Below are 18,785 nucleotides of genomic sequence, written 5' to 3'. Positions count from 1 at the left end.
GGTTCTCTAAATGGCTGCCTTTCAGTTTGCATCAATCCTTCAGTCAGTGAAACTCAGCCACTACAATGTATTCTTATTTTACTAAGGTAACAGTATCTATTGTTACAGTTTACAGCTTAAACTACTGGGAATATTGTTAACAAATGATCACAAACAGGAAACTGTTAAAAATATCTTGCACTGCTGGGGAGGTGGGATAAACCTTCTATAGAAATCAAAGGATGCTCAGTGTATTAAAACTCATTAAAAATTGCATTAAAGGGTCGAATTATATAATAATAATAATAAAAGTGTAGTACATATCTAATACTATAGAACTGATTTATTACAACAACAACAAAAGTATCATTAAGTTACCGAACGCTACGATTGGGTACATTTTAGGGCTTTGTAGCTTCACCCTCATATTGAAGACCACTAGATGTAAATTGGAGAACAACCTGACCCATACCTTCTCTGTTACATTCAGCTGTCGGAGGCGCAGCGTTGGCAGACAGCGATTGCACACCCTTGCCATCCTCGCCAACTGTGCTATGGCCTTCTAGATCCTGGCTCTGGGACAGCTCTAACATCCCAAATGCCACCTGTGATGTGCCAGAGTCTAAAATTAAAACATCCGTAATGAGCATTGTGACGTACAGCGAGCCTCATTCAATTCTTCATTATAAAAAGATAATAATGCGCAGTTATGTCGTGGATACCACGGCCTTATATACCAGTTACAGGATGTCATATTCTGCACGACTATTTCCTTCGTAAATCTAAACAATAACTCTTCCGCTAATGTTTAAAGACCACAGATCTGCGCCACTAGTGTCAAGAAATTCAAATGTTACCTTCACCCAGCAGTGATTGTGTAATGCATTCTGCAGCATCTTCCTTCTCAATATGTTCTTCTTGGTTGAAGTCACTAGAAGAATATTGGGCGTGTTTAGACAGATCAGTAGTTTTAGTATACACAGAATGCACATACAATACCGATGGGTTTGTTTTCTAAGTGAGGGCACTAAAATCATTTTGTGTCTGGGAAGAAATTACAACATACATACATACATACATACATACATACATACATACATACATACATGCATACATGCATACATACTCTAATTCCAGTTACACAGGAAACTGAAGTAGCCGATGTCCACATGGGTAATTTCGTAAGAGGGGAGCTCTATATACGTGAAGATTTTGATTTAGGGCGACTTCTAAACGGGTATAAAATGTACCACAACTCTTTCTTCTATGAAGATGCACTTGGATTAGTTTTTCGGCTTTGTTTTACCAGTTACTTTGAAGGGTTTTTGTCAATAGGTTTACCAACCATAACCCTATTGTGTGGCATTTGCAACTACAAGCAGCTTCACAATGCAGAATCCGTGACCAAGCTCAAACGGGCAAGTGAAAAAACAAAGAGGACACACAATTATTGGCACTATAAATGTCAACTACCATAGAGCAAAGGGAACTGGGGTCCATTATCTCAGCAGAGCCAAAAGTAGGCAAGCAATGTGGAAAGCCAATAAGGATGTTGGGTTGTATAGAGAGAGATATTAGCTGCAGAAAGAGAGGGGGAGGGTGTGGGGGGGGGGGGGGGTGATACCACTTTATAGATCATTGGTGAGACCGCACCTAGAGTTCTGTTTAATTCTGGAGACCAGATCCTCAGAAGTAGATAAATAAAATTGGAGATTGTGCAAAGATGGGTTACTACATTAGTGCATGACAAGGAGAAGACTGATCAGGAAAGACTACAGCGTCTGAATATGTACAATTTCAGAGAGGAGGGAGAGGGGGGATATGATAGAAACTTTCAAATATATAAAAAAAGGGATTCAACAAAAAAGTACAGGAGGGAAGCATATTGCAAAGGAAGAAGTGCTAGAACAAGGTCAACCTCTGATGCTGGCAGGTGGGCAGGTTAAAGGGAAATGTGAGGAAGTATGTCTTCATGGAAAGGGTGGTATATTTGTGGAATAGCCTCACCGTGGAGGAGGTATGAGAAGTCAAACATTGTGGGGATAGACGCAAGGCCATCCTAAATACGAAAGATCAAATAGGGTGCAAGAAGTCACAGCAGATCGGAAAATGGGCAGGTGGGTTATGTCAGGGAGGGCTCGACTCCAGTCATCAAGCCCCCGCCTCCCCCAACAGGTCAGGGTTTTAGGATATCCCTGCTTCAGTAGAAACAGAGTTGAAGATCGATGTAGCAGCCATTCCAAAAGGACTGGGACTCACCAGGGGGAAATTAAAAACTGAAAATATTTATTGAACTACATAAAAAAGGACACTCAGGACAAACAAAAATAGGGGAACCTCCTCCCACGCGTTTGCGTTGCCCGAAACGCGTAGGAGGTTCCCCTATTTTTGTTTGTCCTGAGTGTCCTTTTTTATATAGTTCAATATAACTCTGTTTCTACTGTGCCTCGGATCGTGCCCGCGCCGTGGAGTGACGTCACTATCCCTCCTGGTACACGTGATGCCGGGAGAGAGAGCGAGAGCAACGGAGGACGGCATCATTGTGAGTACAAGCAACTCCACACCGATCCTACTGTACTGTTCATCATGCAGCTGATATTCTAATATGTTACAGACTTGCCAGCAGTTCTCTCTCCAACTCTCTCTCCCCTCTCATGCTTCACCAATCTCCATTCATCATTACATCAGGCTTTTTGCTACTGGGTTGACTGCCTTTGAGCTACACAGACGGCTTTTTTCTATTATCCCTGCTTCAGCACAGGTGGCTCAACCAGTCCCTGCTTCAGCACAGGTGGCTCAGAGGCTCAGTCTTTGACTGAGCTTCTGATTGAGCTACCTGTGCTAAAGCTGGGATATCCTGAAAACCTGACCTGTTGGGGGCGCTTGAGTACTGGAGTTGAGCACCCCTGAGTTAAGTGGTTCTTATCTGCCATCAGATTCTATGTTCCTTATGGTAGAATGTATGATTCTTTGCCATACAAGTTGTGTAATGAAGAATATGAAGGCTCTATAGAAACGTTCCTGTTTAAAAGCGAAAGGATGCTATAAAATGAGTCTGTACGCTGATTTGTACATCATTAACCAGAATTATTGGTTTCACATTTATCACTGTATAGCATGAGAATGAAAGGAATGAAGACGATTTTGAGGACCTGTGGAATACACGAGCTTCTTTTCAGTCTATCCATGCATGAGATGCTTCATGCAGTCAGAATTGATATTTCAATAGAGTGCCAAGTTGCAGTACCTGCTCCTATTGGCTGGACAAGAAATCTGTTCAATCACTTGGCTGAGGGGACCATCACCATCTGCTGTGGGGGATGTTTCCATAGAATCTAAATGTATAGCAAAAGATTCTTCATTAATACCTTCTCTTTTTAAAGGATTAGTTGCATGTCAGATACAAACAAAATGCAGTCACAGCTCCACGAGAGACATGGTACACTTAGATTGTAAGCTCTTTGGGGCAGGGGCTCATTTTCCTAATGTTACTTTTATGTCTCCAAGCTCTTATTCCCATTATGTGTTATACTATTATGTTACGTGTATTACGGCTTTGATGATATCTAGATCTATCTATATCTACACATACATACACACATAACCCCTACTAAAAGTACCCAGTGTATTAATCCTCCAACTCATTGGGTACCAAAGGAGTATTGCAACAACGGAAAACTGTAAAAATATTTTACCTGCTAGATGGTTTTCTTTCAAAGTCTCACTACTGTTGATATTTTCTTTATCTTCAATGGAATGTTTACTGATATGAGAGTCCGGCACGAACTCCTACAACAATACACAAATGTAACCGTTACCCTCATTATGTTCAACACATGCCAGCCCAATGTTTTTATTAGGAAACAAAATGCACATCTGTATGGATATTTAAAAAGGTCGAGGCTGTTTACCTGGCAGAGCCCTATTTAACCGGCAGCAGGATAAATAAGTGACTTGTTTAGGCTCTCTTACCCCAACATGACAGCCTGACCTTTACTCTAACCAGCACTGTCCAAATCCTGATAATCTGGGAGAAAATAATTGCCTGCTAAATATGGAAGAGGGGAGGAGGTTATGGAGGCGGATGTTAGGCAAATAGACAATTTGATTAAACACACGAGCTACTCCCAATCATTTAATGCTCAGCTTATCTGGAGATTATATTTATTAAGGCTACGTTAGTCAATAGTTCAGTTAAATTAATAACTATTTGCTTCACAACCTACTCGCTAAATTCACCATAACAGCCTACCAACACAGGGCTCTCCACCTGGGCCTGGAGATTCGGCAGGTGCTGGCCTAGCAGTCCAAAGCGAGCACGCTCCAAATCCTCCTCCGTCCCCACACTTCCAGGCTGAGAATCCTCAACTATAAGGCAAGGAGTATCCTGCTGAGAGAAATCCGGGTCCAGCTGGCTCCTCGTGGGGTCCATCCGCTAACCTATAAAGCAAGATAACCTTAACACAGATTCAAACATGTGGCTGCAGCTGTATGGCCAAGGCAAAGCTGACCTCCGCTCCACTACTATTTGGCCTTTTACATAGCTGGATGTAAATAAAGACAAAACCAGGAAGGGAACAGAACGGGAAGCTAGGTTACAGGAAGCACTTCCAAAACGCAGCAGCCCTACTTCCAATCACTTTACCCAAATGAACATTCTTCCAATAATGGGCAAGTATGGGGGGAAACAAATAAAAACAGACGTTTGTTTTTGTAACGGGGTAACAAAATAGACTGGTCGCACAACCACCACAATATTCAGCCTCATTACATATGATGTTACACCCATTATGTTTATGTTGTCTAAAGCAAGGGAATTGGAGGGAGTATTTATCAGTGTGTGAAAACACATGTGAACAAAAAGCTGTGGATCCAAATAAAAAGATAAAGTAAAACAAAAATAAACTCTTAACCGTCCTGTCCTCCCAATACTTTCTGAAGGTCAGAAAATGACAATTCCCCATTGATAGCTGCCAATGCCAATCAATGCTTCTGTAAAGAAATCCTTGTGCTGTGTGACAATTGCCTGGAATACCTTCGAACCATCTTACAGCTTTTCTATTACCTTGTACAATTTTGTGTCATGTACAACAACGCAGCCAAAGTTGTATATAATAATCGTATAAATCGCTGCGTACACACTTGCTGCTACACAACTACAATTACACATGCATACATGCTGTGCACAACATACTGTGCCATATGTTACAATATTACCCCATGTCACTTTTACCCAATAATCTATAGATAGATGGTCCTCATACACTCTTCACATCCATTCATGGTCAGTGCTGCTCTTTTCCTTACATTCCGTTCCTAATTTAGGGTATCCAGTCCCTTTCTATGCTGGGCTCTGTTTAACGTATGGGCCAAACAAGCCCCCCAGCCCACCCCTTGATTTGTTGAGTGGAGGTCGAGAGGAAACAGGGAATAACATGGCTACGGTGGGTGGAGGGTTGGTACGGAAGACAAAGGAAGAGAGACGTGTAGAAATAAACAAGGACACCACAGCTGTCCTCCTCCAGACAGGCTGAGCAGGAGACCCTCACACTGACTGGTCACATTCTGGAGAGGGGGGAGAGAGGGTGAGAGTGGGGAGAGGGTGTGCTAGGGTGAGAGGGGGGAGAGGGTGGGTTAGGGTGAGAGGGTAAGGGGGTGACGGGGAGAAAGGTTGCTGACCATATAAAATAAGTCTTTTGGGGTTGTTTTTGTTTACCAAATCAGGTGTGCTCTGGTAACCCCTGATATGCTGTCATCTGCAAGACCATGCAACATGTCATATTGTCACCATGCACCCACTCCCCTCCCCTCCTCCCTCGTGCTGCCTGAAGCCCCCTGGTCTGCGGCCGCCCCAGTGACCCCCGGCTGTACCCTGTGCAATGATATCCAGTGTGTGTCCTCTCCTTTGTCTGCTCTCCAGGCCTCTGCACCCAGCCCCCAGTTGCTGCCTATCCCGTACCGACTCACAGCGGCGGCGGCGGCATCCCTGGCCCCCCTCACTGCCACCAACGTGTGAGCCCCAGCCAGTCCGGGGGGGCTGATGGAAACCCGACGGGGAGGTGGGGGGGGATCACAGGTCCCTGCTGCCGCCAGCACACGTTGCCTCCTGCCCGCGAATGACGTCAAGACGCCCTCCTTCCCCCATTGGCAGGAGGAGCGTGACGCCAGGCGCATCCCGCCCGCTGATTGGCTTGCCTAGGGAAGGATATCCCGCCTCCTGGAAAGAGCACGGCCTCACCATGGTTACTGTTGCTAAGGGGCACAGCAGTGCAAGGCCTTCCCATCAGCATGCAGCCTGCCAGCAATGGCTGAAACCCCCTAACCTGTGCCATGGTGCATGGGTGGCACAGCAGTGCAAGGCCTTCCCATCAGCATGCAGCCTGCCAGCAATGGCTGAGACCCCCTAACCTGTGCCATGGTGCATGGGTGGCACAGCAGTGCAAGGCCTTCCCATCAGCATGCAGCCTGCCAGCAATGGCTGAGACACCCTAACATGTGCCATGGTGCATGGGTGGCACAGCCGTGCAAGGCCTTCCCATCAGCATGCAGCCTGCCAGCAGTGGCTGAGACCCCCTAACCTGTGCCATGGTGCATGGGTGGTCAGCAGTGCTCTGCTGTGCAGCACCCTGAGGCAGGGGAGAGGAATAGGTACCCCCACCTGCTCCCCCTCCCCCCCCCCTGCTTGCTTGTACCTTACCACTGAGCTTTTGTAGCATGCTTTGCATATTAGGCCTCGGACATGGTGCCGCAGACCGTGCAGAGGTGTCCGCACGCTGAGCGAACAGGCTGCCTTAAGGCAGTGTTCGCGTCCATGCGGCGTGCGCGAGGAAGCGGCGCGCGTTGTTCAAGAAATCAGTTCAAACTGATTTCTTAGCGCGACAGGCCGGTCACGTGAGAGGTTCACCCAATGAGGGCGAATCAACTCTGTGACGTCACTGGCACACCCCTAGACACGCCCACGGACGGCGTGCGTACCATGGCCGAAAAACGCACCCGCTTGAAGCGGGTGACGTCACGGCCGCGCACGCCTCCGCACCTGCCTTAGCTGTGATCATGGTGAAGTGGTACACCAACATGGAGGCTTCAGTTTGTATGCTGCCTCTAGAGATCAGCAGCAATCATGAAACCAGGCACAAATTCCCGTGGGAAAAGTGCTTTTTCTATACCTAACACAGACACACACACACATACACTCACACACAGAGACTCACACACACACACACACAAACCTCAACATTGTGTACCACTACAGGCAGTCCTCGGTTATCCGACACACTGCGTTACTCAAAATGGCGTTGGATAGCGAAACGTTGTAAAGCAAAACACGTTTTCCCATAGGAACACTGTTTAAATGAAAGGTTCCGTTCCTGAAGGCATTTTTAATGCTAAAATACACAAACTATTTATGCAGCACACACATAAATTATATAGTGCATATACTGTATTATATATATAATATAACATAATATATTATATAATATATAGTATAATATATATATTATATACACATAAACAACTTTGCAAAGCGTCGGAAGAGCGTTGGATAAGCCGTTTTGGCGTTGTAAAAATTAACATAGGTATGCATTGCATAGCGTTGGATAAGCCATTCGTTGTAAAACGAACGTTGTAAAAAGAGGACTGCCTGTATTTCCTTTTTATCAAAGAAGAAAAAAATCAGTTGAAACGTAAGGATTCTGATTTGTTTTGATAATAAATCACGAAAGAGATCTTCATACAACCTTAATTATTAATAATAATAGCTTTCTTATATAGCGTACACAGTGCTGCGCATAGGATTTTGCAGGCATAATGAATCCCTGCCCCGCAGAGCTTACACTCTTAATTGTAGTGCCTGAGGCACAAGGAGATAAAGTGACTTTGGCCAAGGTCACAAGGAAAGCGGATGTATTTGTTGTTGGAGCACTGCTGTGACAGCACAGGTCTCACTCAGACATTTTAATACTTAGTATTTTCTGTGAGTCTCTGATTTTTAGTATCAGTATCTTATGGACTTCAGTGAAGTCTCACCTATGTCCACCTCTATATCTCATTTAGGAGCAGCGGTGGGGAGTACCCCAACTTTGTTTTATTAAGCAACAGAGAAATACTCTTTTTTTTTTAGCCACTAACTCAAAGTTCCATCTTCTTTTCAATGAAAAATGGATTTCATTTAAAACGTCTCCCTTAATTTCTGTTTCTTGAGTTGAAATATTGTATAATCATTTCTAAAATGATGTCCAACAGCCCTTGCTCTTGATGTTCATGAAATTGCGCACACTACCCCACTATTTAAGAAAGTACCCATCTTATAATGCCCAATCATTTATATTTTACAGTTCATCTTACCTAAACATGGAAAATGACGACAGGGCAATAAAATGGTGTGATTCACGAAAATGTATATTTTTTTATTTATGACCGAGGTATTGGTGCTTTCTTGTTTTTAAATCCCGAGACCAAAAGGGATGGCCATTTTTAAAAAAAAAAAAACACATTTTTTTGTGTCTCAGTCTTTGTTGAGAGCTGTCACGTAGACGCAAAGGCTTGAGGAAAACAACTAGTTGCTCTACTAATCAAAGGTCTTTAACTTTAAGGTGCGTAATCTACATCCACCAAAGCGGCCCATTGACTTTAATACGTAATTTCATCCCTCAACAGCATGATCAGCAACTTTGGCAAATATAGAATAGGCCTTCAAACCTTGTTAACCCTCACGAGTCCAGTGAGATGTGAAATAGAGGCTTTGTCTTTTGTCATGTTGACCCCAGATCTGGACTGAATCCTACAGATTTTGTTTTTACTGCTATTATTAGAATATCTTTTGCTTTCTATGTAGGCCTCAATTAAAAGAGAGCAAAGCAATTTGATTTCTCTAGGGCAGGGGTGGCCAACTCCTGTCCTCAAGGGTCACCAACAGGCTGGTTTTAAGGATTTTAGAAAGAGTTCTCCCAAGGGGGAGGGTAATGGCGGTGCACAGTGTGCCAAATGGTGCAGGAACTGCGTTCCAAATGGAGGAAGTGGAGACGGATGCTGGATCGCTATGTTAAAAGTTATTTATTGAGCAAATGGGAACATATAAGCTAACAAGAGTCTTGTTCAACAGCATACTTTCATTAGCCTTAGACAAGAATGCTCCCGCAACCACACGTCGCCTCCGACAATCCAAGCCACAACCGTGGCACGCACCTTTCACTCGCTACCTCGAAAAGTGCTCACACTCTGCATAATGTTTCTGGAGGAAATCCCACTCAAAAGTAGACTTCCTACACTATAAATCTATGCTCTCTCCTAGAACCCTGCCCTCTCCCTTGCCAAGCAAACCTGCTTCTAATCACTCATACAAACTTTGTCCTCCAACCCTCAACGCCTAATTGCCACCTTTAACTCACTTCTCCACCCAACTACACCTACACCCCCCCTCCACCCTCATGGTCCGATGCCTTGCCACCTACTTAACAGACAAGATTAAGTCTATCAGACATGAAATCTATTCATGTCAATCTCCACACACAACACGTACCTCCCCATACACACCTAAATCCACTCCCAGCTCATTTTCCCTTGTGACCGAGGATGAGGTCTCCACACTCCTCATCATCTTGCCCTACATCCTACCCCTTGATCCTATTCCCTCACATCTCCTCCGCACCCTCACTGGCACACTAACTCTCATTTTTACCCTCTCTCTTGCCTCCGGAACATTCCCATCTTCTTTTAAACATGCACTCATTCTCCCTCTCTTTCTCCTCTTTGCCTCCAAGCTACTTGAGGAACTTATATACAATCGCCTGACTCGCTGTCTCTCCTCTAACTCCCTGCTTGACTCCTTACAATCTGGTTTCCGTCCTCTACACTCCACCAATACAGCACTAACAAACATGACCAATGACTTACTCACTGCTAAATCTAAGGGTAATTTCTCCTTACTAATTCTCCTGGATCTCTCTGCTGCCTTCGAGACTGTCGATCACCCCCTTATTCTAAAGATTTTCCACTGCATTGGCCTCTGTGATGCAGCCTTATCGTGGCTCATGTCCTCCCTATCCAACCGCTCCTTCAGTGTTTCCTTCTCTGGTGTTCCCTCATCTTCACTCACTTTTTTGGGGCCCCATAAGGCTCTGTCCTTGGCTCTCTGCTCTTCTCACTGTACCCCTCTTCTCTTGGTGAACGAATACAATGTTTTGTCTTTCTGTATCATCTCGATGCTAATAAAACCCACATCTATCTCTCCTCCCCTGACCTTTTCCCATCTCTCCTGTCCCATGTCTCCAACTGTCTCTCTGCAATCTCCTCCTGGATGTCTCACCACTACCTAAAGCTTAACATGTCCAAAGCAGAATTAATATTCTTTCCCCCTTCCACTGCCACTGCTACCCAACACTCTCCCTCACTGTCAATGACACCACAATATCCTCAACATCTCAAGCCCGCTGTCTAGGGGTCATCTTTGACTGATCTCTCCTTGTCTGTTACACTGCTTCCATCAAGACAATACAAGTTGTTAGCTTCATGTATATTATTCCAGATCATGAACCCTCAAAGCAACACTTTGCTGGTGCCTTATTGTGCTAGCAATCAAGGATTACAATGCCCTGTAATTTGGTGGGAATTGGAGAGGACAACTGGAAAACCCAAATACATTACATGTGCACCTTGTCAGAACACAGAATGTTAGTATATCAGTAATAAACAACTACTTAAAGCATGGGTCACACACAAAGAAACACACACTTAAGGTGACACACAATTATAGAAGAAATATCCAGTCATTATATAAAGCAGGCTGAACCCAAACAAAGAATCTAAAGGAGAGACCAAACAATTAGCTAGAAATATGTCTGTATGCTGCACACCCATATGGTATGTGTAATAAACGTATTTCACCATTAATGTCAGCGTGTTCAACAACTATGACACACCAGCGATGTCATCCTCCAGCCAGAGTTGAAATGTCTGACACAGTCATTAGATTAGGCAGGATGGGAGCACTCACAAAAACCTATCGTATCTTGACGTCGGTCCTTTGAATGAAACTTTTATTCTCTTTTTCTCACAAGTCCCCTGGAGTGCCTGTTTTGCTTTAGCTTTGTTTTTGCTTTTTTGGTCTGAAATTCATTAGGTTTACAATACATACATACATACATCTGTGCCTCAAAAGAAAACGTGCTCAGAACACACTATACATTAAACACATCACTTATATCAGGGGTGGTCAACTCCAGTCCTGAAGGGCCACCAACAGGTCAGGTTTTCAGGATATCCCTGCTTCTGTACAGGTGACTCAATCAGTGGCTCTGCCTTCGACTGTGCTGAAGCAGGGATATCCTGAAAACCTGACCTGTTGGTGGCCCTTGGATGACTGGAGTTGTCCACCCCTGGCCTATATAGTCTGCATCTTTTACACACGCACAAAAGGAAATTCTGCACATTTTTATGTGCCAATAGTAAAACAAATGTGAGTAAAAATGTTAATCAGTACTTCATTTTTTTTTAAATTTTATCTTGCCTTTTTTTCCCCATTGGCCACTATCCCTGAATCACCTGCAGAAGTATGAACAATCGAATGATGTTCTCCTACACATGAGCACAACTGTGTTACATTTAAAATAGAACACCTACCCCCCAGCTCACACTGTAAGGAAACCTTCACAATATCACAGTTCTAAGCAGCCATTACCAAGACAAGGTGCTGTGGCATAAACAATCCTATTAAGTGGACCTATAGAGTGAAGGGGGTCTTCTTATGTTTATTCCCCATGATTGGATATTCTGATAGATGCTGTCATTGTCATATACTGTACAGTGCACTGTAACTCTGCCTCTTGCACAGGCCTGCCAAGGAAGTCCCACTCATTCAGAGTAAGTCTCGCTCACTGACAATATCAGTGGCTTCCCCTCTGATACAATGAATCGTTCAAAAAGTGGTACTCCATGTGTATAAAAGAAAAGCATCCTACTCATTTAAATAGGATTGTTTGCTTTGATACAAAGTTGCAGCAGACTCCTTCCCCCAGAATTGCACTACTTTTGCCTTAAAACATATACCCCCATATTTGTTTGGTCCAGATCCATTACATTTCACTTATTTAAGTCACCAGCCTTTGATAACTCTGCTTATATCATTAATTGTGTCCTCCCCTTTATGATGAAGCCCCCTCAGTCTTCTTCCATTCTTATAAATGTCGCTGTCCAACCAGTTCAAAACAGTGACGTCATCCACAACAACAAAGCACAGTGTGATATATCCCTGGAACCCCATATAAATAAATGCATTACTAACAATAGAGAATTATTCTCACTCAACACTACATATAGCAGTATCTACTGTATCTCTTGTACAGTATGTATGTATAGCTTTATTTATATAGTGCCATTAATGTACATAGCGCTTCACAGCAGTAATACACGTGACATAATAATAATATAAATAACAAATAATACAAATAACACATACTGGGAAGCGCTTCAGACATAAAAGTAACATTTAGGAAAAGGAGTCCCTGCCCCGAAGAGCTTACAATCTCTTCCCCATAACACACAAAGGCCCAGCTTTCATTTATTAAGATATATGTATCATCCTCTTGAGATCTCTCCCCTCTCTCACTAAAAACCTACAATATGTATGTCGCGTTATGTAAACAGAGAGCCACCAGGATACTCACAAAATATTGTACCATGCCACATAGCCCAACAAAAACAAATGCCCTACTACAGGAACCCCCTCTTACAGATCAAACACAACACACTGCTAGTACTGAGCATTTGCAACACCCAACCTGCAAGGCTGCAATCAATGCATGTGCATGCTTACTGGAGGGCTAATGATGAGGGTTCACATTTCCTTGTGCTGGGAGAACAAAGAGGTGCATTTGAACATAGCAGCATTAAACAGCTCTCCCCTACAACACAGGGACCAGCTGCTTAGACAGACAACTTCAATTGACCCCCAAAAGCTGCAAAGTGTGGGGTGGTTTGACCTTCCATATGGCATTTGAGGCTCCTATGACATGGTACACGTCACAGCAACCCTTCTGCTGGAAGAATGAATGAAAGAACTACGCAGCAAACATACCATGGCTGCTACAGAGTGCTTGTGCCCCCTCCCCCTCCCCTCACCCCTTATCTGCACCCCTAACATCACAGCTAGCAGCATGAGATCAGATGCATGCATGAACCTATCAAAGGGTGATGAGTTACGGCTTCTCTGGCTTTACCTCAATGGGTTCTGTAGATCTACAGAGGAAAGCAGGCAAGGAGGATGGGAGGAGGGACACTGGTAGAATGGTTTCTGCAGCTCTAGGAACCTGTTCATTTCAGCTGTAGTGTGCCAAGCGGCAGATAGGGGCGCTGCAGCAGCAGCATCTCATAAAGAGGAGGAGTTCTTCCCAATGACATCAGATGGGTGATTAGAGTAGTATTTCATTGTGGGAACATTGACCATTTCTTGTCTGAAGAGCTCACACTTTGTGGTCCTTAAAGTTGTTTATGTTGTCCATGGGTGTGCCTCACAACTATATAATAATAATAATAATAATAATAATAAAGCTCAACCCCCTTATAACGCTGTGCTTGGGGTCCAAAGAATCACATCGCGCTATAAGCGGATCGCGTTAGAAATAATGTACAATTGTATGCATGGTACAATAAAGTATTTAAGATACCAATAATCGTGTTGTAAAGTATTCATAAATACGAAAATTGGGAGCCACGCTTGCATCTCATTATAAGCGGATTCGCGTTGTAACGGATCGCGCTATCACGGGGTTCAGCTGTAATAATAATTGCCTCCTGTTTCCCCATACAAATATAAGTATGGCACCATAACAGTCTCCAGGGAAGAATATGCTTGTAAGAAGTGATTATACCTTTGAATATAGATCAGTGCTCCATGGAAAGAATGTAACTCCAAAGAAAACCTACAAATAGTATCATTGAAATATGCGGTTCTGCTCTTCTGATGACATTTTGGGCCATATTGTATGTATATCTTTATATAACGCCGTCCACGTACATGGCGCCTAACAGCAGTAACGCAAGGGGCATAATAGGAACAAGCGCTGCAGCATAAAAGTAGGCATTGGGAAAAGGAGTCCCTACCCAGAAGAGCTTACAGTCTAAGTGTTTACCACGCAGGGTTAAAAGATACCCACATATGCCAAAAGACATCTTATGGCCCTTTCCTGTGGAATGGCTCCGCAGTATCGCCCTGTACCGGAAAGTGTCTTATGGAGTAGCACTGCTTAGTAAATAGTGCCCTCCAATGTACCATATGAATGAATAAATACGCACTTGTATGTGTGGGTGTATATACATTAAATACGCACACATACAAATATATATTCAGGCTTGTTGTCTGCACCATGGACCAATAAATCTCCTTTTTTCCGTTGCTGTGCTACGCTGGTATCTTGTTTCACTTCAGTGATTGTTTTTCTGTTGCATACCTTTCTTCCTTCACCGTGCACCACGAACGCCACTTTTTGGCATATTCCAGCGAGCATTAGCTTATATTGTCTCCATGTAACAATGGTTTTTCAGACAAAAGGTGACACATTGTGTGCTCATTATCATGTCATTTCCCAGAATCCCTTGCTGCAGTGGAAGCACTGTATGCTGGGGATAATGGTGAAAGGCAGGGTTGCAGACCTGCCTAAGACATGTGAATGTGCTCACAAGTGATCTTTTTATTTGCTATATGCTAACGGTGGAGGTTTCTTGTTGCCTTTTTCACCCACCATAACTTAAAATGTGTATATGTTATACATACACAGAAAGTATGTATAGTGCTATGAAAGCAACACATTGTCTGCTTTTACTCAGAGAAATGGTTGGTTTAAAGCTTAATTTTCAAACATTAAGGCCCATATTTACTATGTCGTCTTTTATCATAAGACACTTTACGGACCATTGACTGCAATGCAATGGAAGGTGCCTTATGGGAGAATACTGCTTTGTAAATTTGTCCCTAAATACTAGCTGTAATATAACAAAAGATGGTGCTTTGGTGAGTGCTTTCATTGTATTTTATTTGGTAAAATGGGACTTAAGTATACAGGACCTGCAGACACCAGACAATTCTCTTGACAACTGCACAGAAGGGATTTCTTGCTTACACATAGCCGAATGGGAACCATTTATCCAATGATGCAATTCCCTAGTTACAACCGAATCTTTAGATTATACACATTTTAGTTTCACTGTGATGGACCAGTCTGTCTTGTGAAAGCTCCCTGCGCAATTTACATTTATTTCCGGGGTCCCATGATAGTTTCTGGCACGGAAGAACCTGTGATTTGTCAAACACCTGGTTGGTGATCACTAATTTGCATCTTCTGAAAATAAATACCTTCTCTATTGTATTCTTAGAACGGCTTTTCAGATTGATTTGGTCTTGTGAAATCACTGTTCACATTATATTGTTTGCTCAGTATGAGGTACGTGTGTGATGATATTGTACTTATATAATACTTAGCCTTTGTATCATATCTCTGATACAATAAAGACTGGGGACATACTGGTCTAATAAGTACACGGAACTTTAAAGCACAAGTTCAAACTGCCATTTAAAAAAAATAATACATTTTCCCATTAATATGTGCATCAATGCAATCCACACAATGTGATCGATCGGCAACGATTTGGCTCGGGGGTTCACTAAATGGCTGTCAGTGCAGCAGAAGAGGACCAAAGATGCAAGGTGGGGGAGATCATGTGACCAGGCAGTCACTATATACAATTGGTGCACTGCTAGAGAGAGGGCAGGGCTCAAAAAGGGGTGTGCCAGAGCCTGTTTCAGAAGAGGAAGGGGATGTGACTTTGTAAATGGTTGCTATAGAAAAAAACATGCTTGTTACATTATAATACATTAAAAATGTCAGAGTTGTTTTTGAAAAAAGAAATGCTCCAAGTATTTTTGCATAGCACAGAACAGATTTATTTAAAAAACACACATGTAGGATATTGCTTGGTCAGCAGCTTTAAACCTTTGCAAGTAAAGAGTGTGTCTGCTTAGGGCTCCTGCATCTTTCTTCCCTACAAAAACACCACTGGGTTTATATAGTCCATGGTCTCTGCTTGGCTCAAAAATAATAATATGCATACACAAACAAATACTGTACATATTACCTGTGCTCCTCCCTTTGTGAAGTTTGCAGCGGGTAAAAGGATTGGCCTCACATATATGGAAAACAAAGAACAGTTCCAACGTTCCTACTTGTGCACCCACAGCTTTCCTTTATAATAAGGGAACATTGTTACTGGCTTTTTTGCACTAAATCACAAATAAGCATATGCTTCATTTATTTAACCCCTTCAGGGCACTTACTTTCACATACTTCACAAAGTTTAATAAGAAATTGCATATACTCAGTGTAGGTTCCTGCTAAACGGAGATTACCTTGACGAGGTTGGCAGGCTAGAATCATGTTTTGATGCAACCTTTGATGTCTCCTTTGTTACACGGACTTAGGTTCTAAATGTAAAAATGTCACTAGTATATACAAAGAAGTCTGGACAGCGAAATGCAGATTAGCAAAATCCGCTGAGAGAGAAAATCACCCCGACATTAGATGAACCTTTATTTCTACTTTCTCATTCCGTTCCCTTCAACGCGCAATTTAGGGGCTTTATTGAGGTAGCTGCTCAAGCTGTTGTTCATTGGGGAATTTGTTCGAATATGTCCCGATTGGCTGATATATAATAAGCCCGTAAATAAGTGGGTGACCAACCTGTGACCCCACGGGCAGGGTCAGCCATACATCTTGCGGGGCCCAAGGTGGCATGCTGGCAGCGGGACCCCTCCTCCGACCAGGATTGTCCCTCTGGCAGCGCCTCTACGTCATTACGCGGTAGGTAACGGTGTGTTCTCATGGCAATGCGTTGTCATGTGACATCAGGTCGCCATGACAATGCGATGCTGCAGGAGGAGGGGTGATGCTGCTGCTCCGGAGAAGGTAATACCCCCCCACTAGACACCCCTTTAAATACACACATAACGCACGCCCGCACCTTGGGGAGAGAAGCGGTCCCACGTCGGCAAGGGAACTCCCCAGCTCCCTCCTCCAGCTCTCCCCTCTTCTGTCAGGTGGAAGTTGGATCCTGACGCTGACAGGAGGAGGGGGTGCAGGCCCCCCCCCCCTGATGACAGAGAGGCCCAAGTCAACCCACGTGATGAAGGAGCAAAAGAAGAAAAAGCGAATGAATAATCGATGAAGGAATATGACAAAATCCTTCAAATCAAAAAACCATGTCAGGGGAAACACCTGAATATTAACATCAATTTTGCAACTGGGCACAATGTTCCTAACTTCTTTGCCAATTCAAAACATCAAATAAATCAAATCAGTGTAAATGATTACATTGAAATAACATGTAAGTTATTCCCCATATTTGTTTTGTGAACAGACGTTTTCGGCAACGAACTTTGTTAAAAAATAAGTACAGATCTGTATTGCCAGCTGCTCATGTGGGGTCTGCCTGTGTCATCCATCTTTTAAAGCTGCAGTTCAGTCAATATCCTGCATGTGTGTTTTTTTTTTAAGAAATCAGTTCTGTAGTAAGAAAAAATACTTTTAGCATTTTCTGTTTTTAAAAAAACAACTTTGAAAGACCAATTTTCTTGTATTCTATTTTAACAGCCATTTGCTAAGGCACTGCCGTCCTGTCACAAGCCCTGGCACACCCCTTTGTCAGCCCTGCCCTCCCTCTAGCACTTGTCAGTGCAGGAATGCTCATGAATATTCATGAGCTTTCACTGACAGACAAGCAGATTATAAACAAATCCCAGCTTTTAATATGTCACCAAATTTCGACCTATCAATACATGGAGAACGAATTGACCTGCAGCTATACAGTTCTTTAGCTAATTAGAGATTGCACACATAAAACTATTGAAGTAAAAAAATAAATGTAAAAAAAAAAAAAAAAAAAAAAGACTGAACTGCAGCTTTAAATCAATCCAAATACTGAGAAACTTTTACCTGAAATCCAAGTTCCTGAATAGTGGCACTAGAGGGCGCTGTGGTTCTAGCCTTTTAGAAGAGCAATTCATGCAATGTCCTACGTTTTTTTTAAATTATAAATCAGTACTGTAGTATTAGATACTTACTACTATTTTTTTCTTATTCAACTCTTAATGCCATTGTTTCTGAGTTTTAATATACTGATGATCCTTTGATTTCTATAACAGGTTTAACACTTTCCCAGCAGTGCAAGATCTTTGTAACACTTTCATGTATGTGAGAATTTGTTGCCAATGTTTCCAAACTGTAACAATAGATAATGTTGCCCTAGTAATATAAGAATACATTGTAGCTGCTGCATTCCACTGACTGAAGGGTTGATTAAAACGGAAAGGCAGCCATTTAGAGAACCCTGGGAAGCTGGATCTTTGCTGATTGATCACTGGGGAACCAATCGATCGGCAGCTTAGGTCATTAGTTTTTAATAATGGTAATCATTTTTCTTAAGCTGCTTGGACTGCCTCTTTAAAGCTGCAGTTCAGTCTTTTTTTTTTTTTTTTGCATTTATTTTTTTACTTCAATAGTTTCATGTGTGCAATCTCTAATTAGCTAAAGAACAGTATAGCTGCAGGTCAATTCGTTTTCCATGTATTGATAGGTCGAAATTTGGTGACATATTAAAAGCTGGCATTTGTTTATAATCTGCTTGACTGGCAGTGGAAGCTCATGAATATTCATGAGCAATCCTGCACTGACATGTGCTAGAGGGAGGGCAGGGCTGACAAAGGGGTGTGCCAGGGCTTGTGACAGGACATGAAGGGGCAGTGCCTTAGTAAATGCTTGTTA

At 42.9% G+C, this 18,785-nt stretch overlaps 1 protein-coding gene across 9 annotated transcripts in view; it reads right to left on the bottom strand.

Annotated features, from left to right (window-relative positions):
• Window positions 1–13,330, bottom strand: part of TP53BP1 (tumor protein p53 binding protein 1) — a 47,197-nt gene extending 33,867 nt beyond the window's left edge. For 5 of the 9 annotated variants that reach the window (XM_075575517.1, XM_075575521.1, XM_075575525.1 and 2 more), the window contains exons 1-6: window positions 5,851–6,114; window positions 4,232–4,419; window positions 3,675–3,768; window positions 3,227–3,314; window positions 837–910; window positions 452–601 (exon numbers count right to left, since the gene is read on the bottom strand). In XM_075575517.1, the coding sequence (XP_075431632.1) occupies window positions 452–601; window positions 837–910; window positions 3,227–3,314; window positions 3,675–3,768; window positions 4,232–4,411 (586 nt within the window). In that variant the 5' untranslated portion in view covers window positions 4,412–4,419; window positions 5,851–6,114. Of the gene's footprint in view, window positions 1–451; window positions 602–836; window positions 911–3,226; window positions 3,315–3,674; window positions 3,769–4,231; window positions 4,420–5,850; window positions 6,115–13,193 lie in introns of those variants that run through there. The other 4 variants (XM_075575520.1, XM_075575522.1, XM_075575518.1 and 1 more) reach the window with 4 other exon arrangements.
• Between the last annotated feature and the right edge of the window lie 5,455 nt (window positions 13,331–18,785).

The sequence above is a fragment of the Ascaphus truei genome, chromosome 18 (genome assembly GCF_040206685.1).
Source record: "Ascaphus truei isolate aAscTru1 chromosome 18, aAscTru1.hap1, whole genome shotgun sequence".
NCBI classification, from domain to species: domain Eukaryota; kingdom Metazoa; phylum Chordata; class Amphibia; order Anura; family Ascaphidae; genus Ascaphus; species Ascaphus truei.
This window is presented reverse-complemented; position numbering and strand designations above follow the sequence as displayed.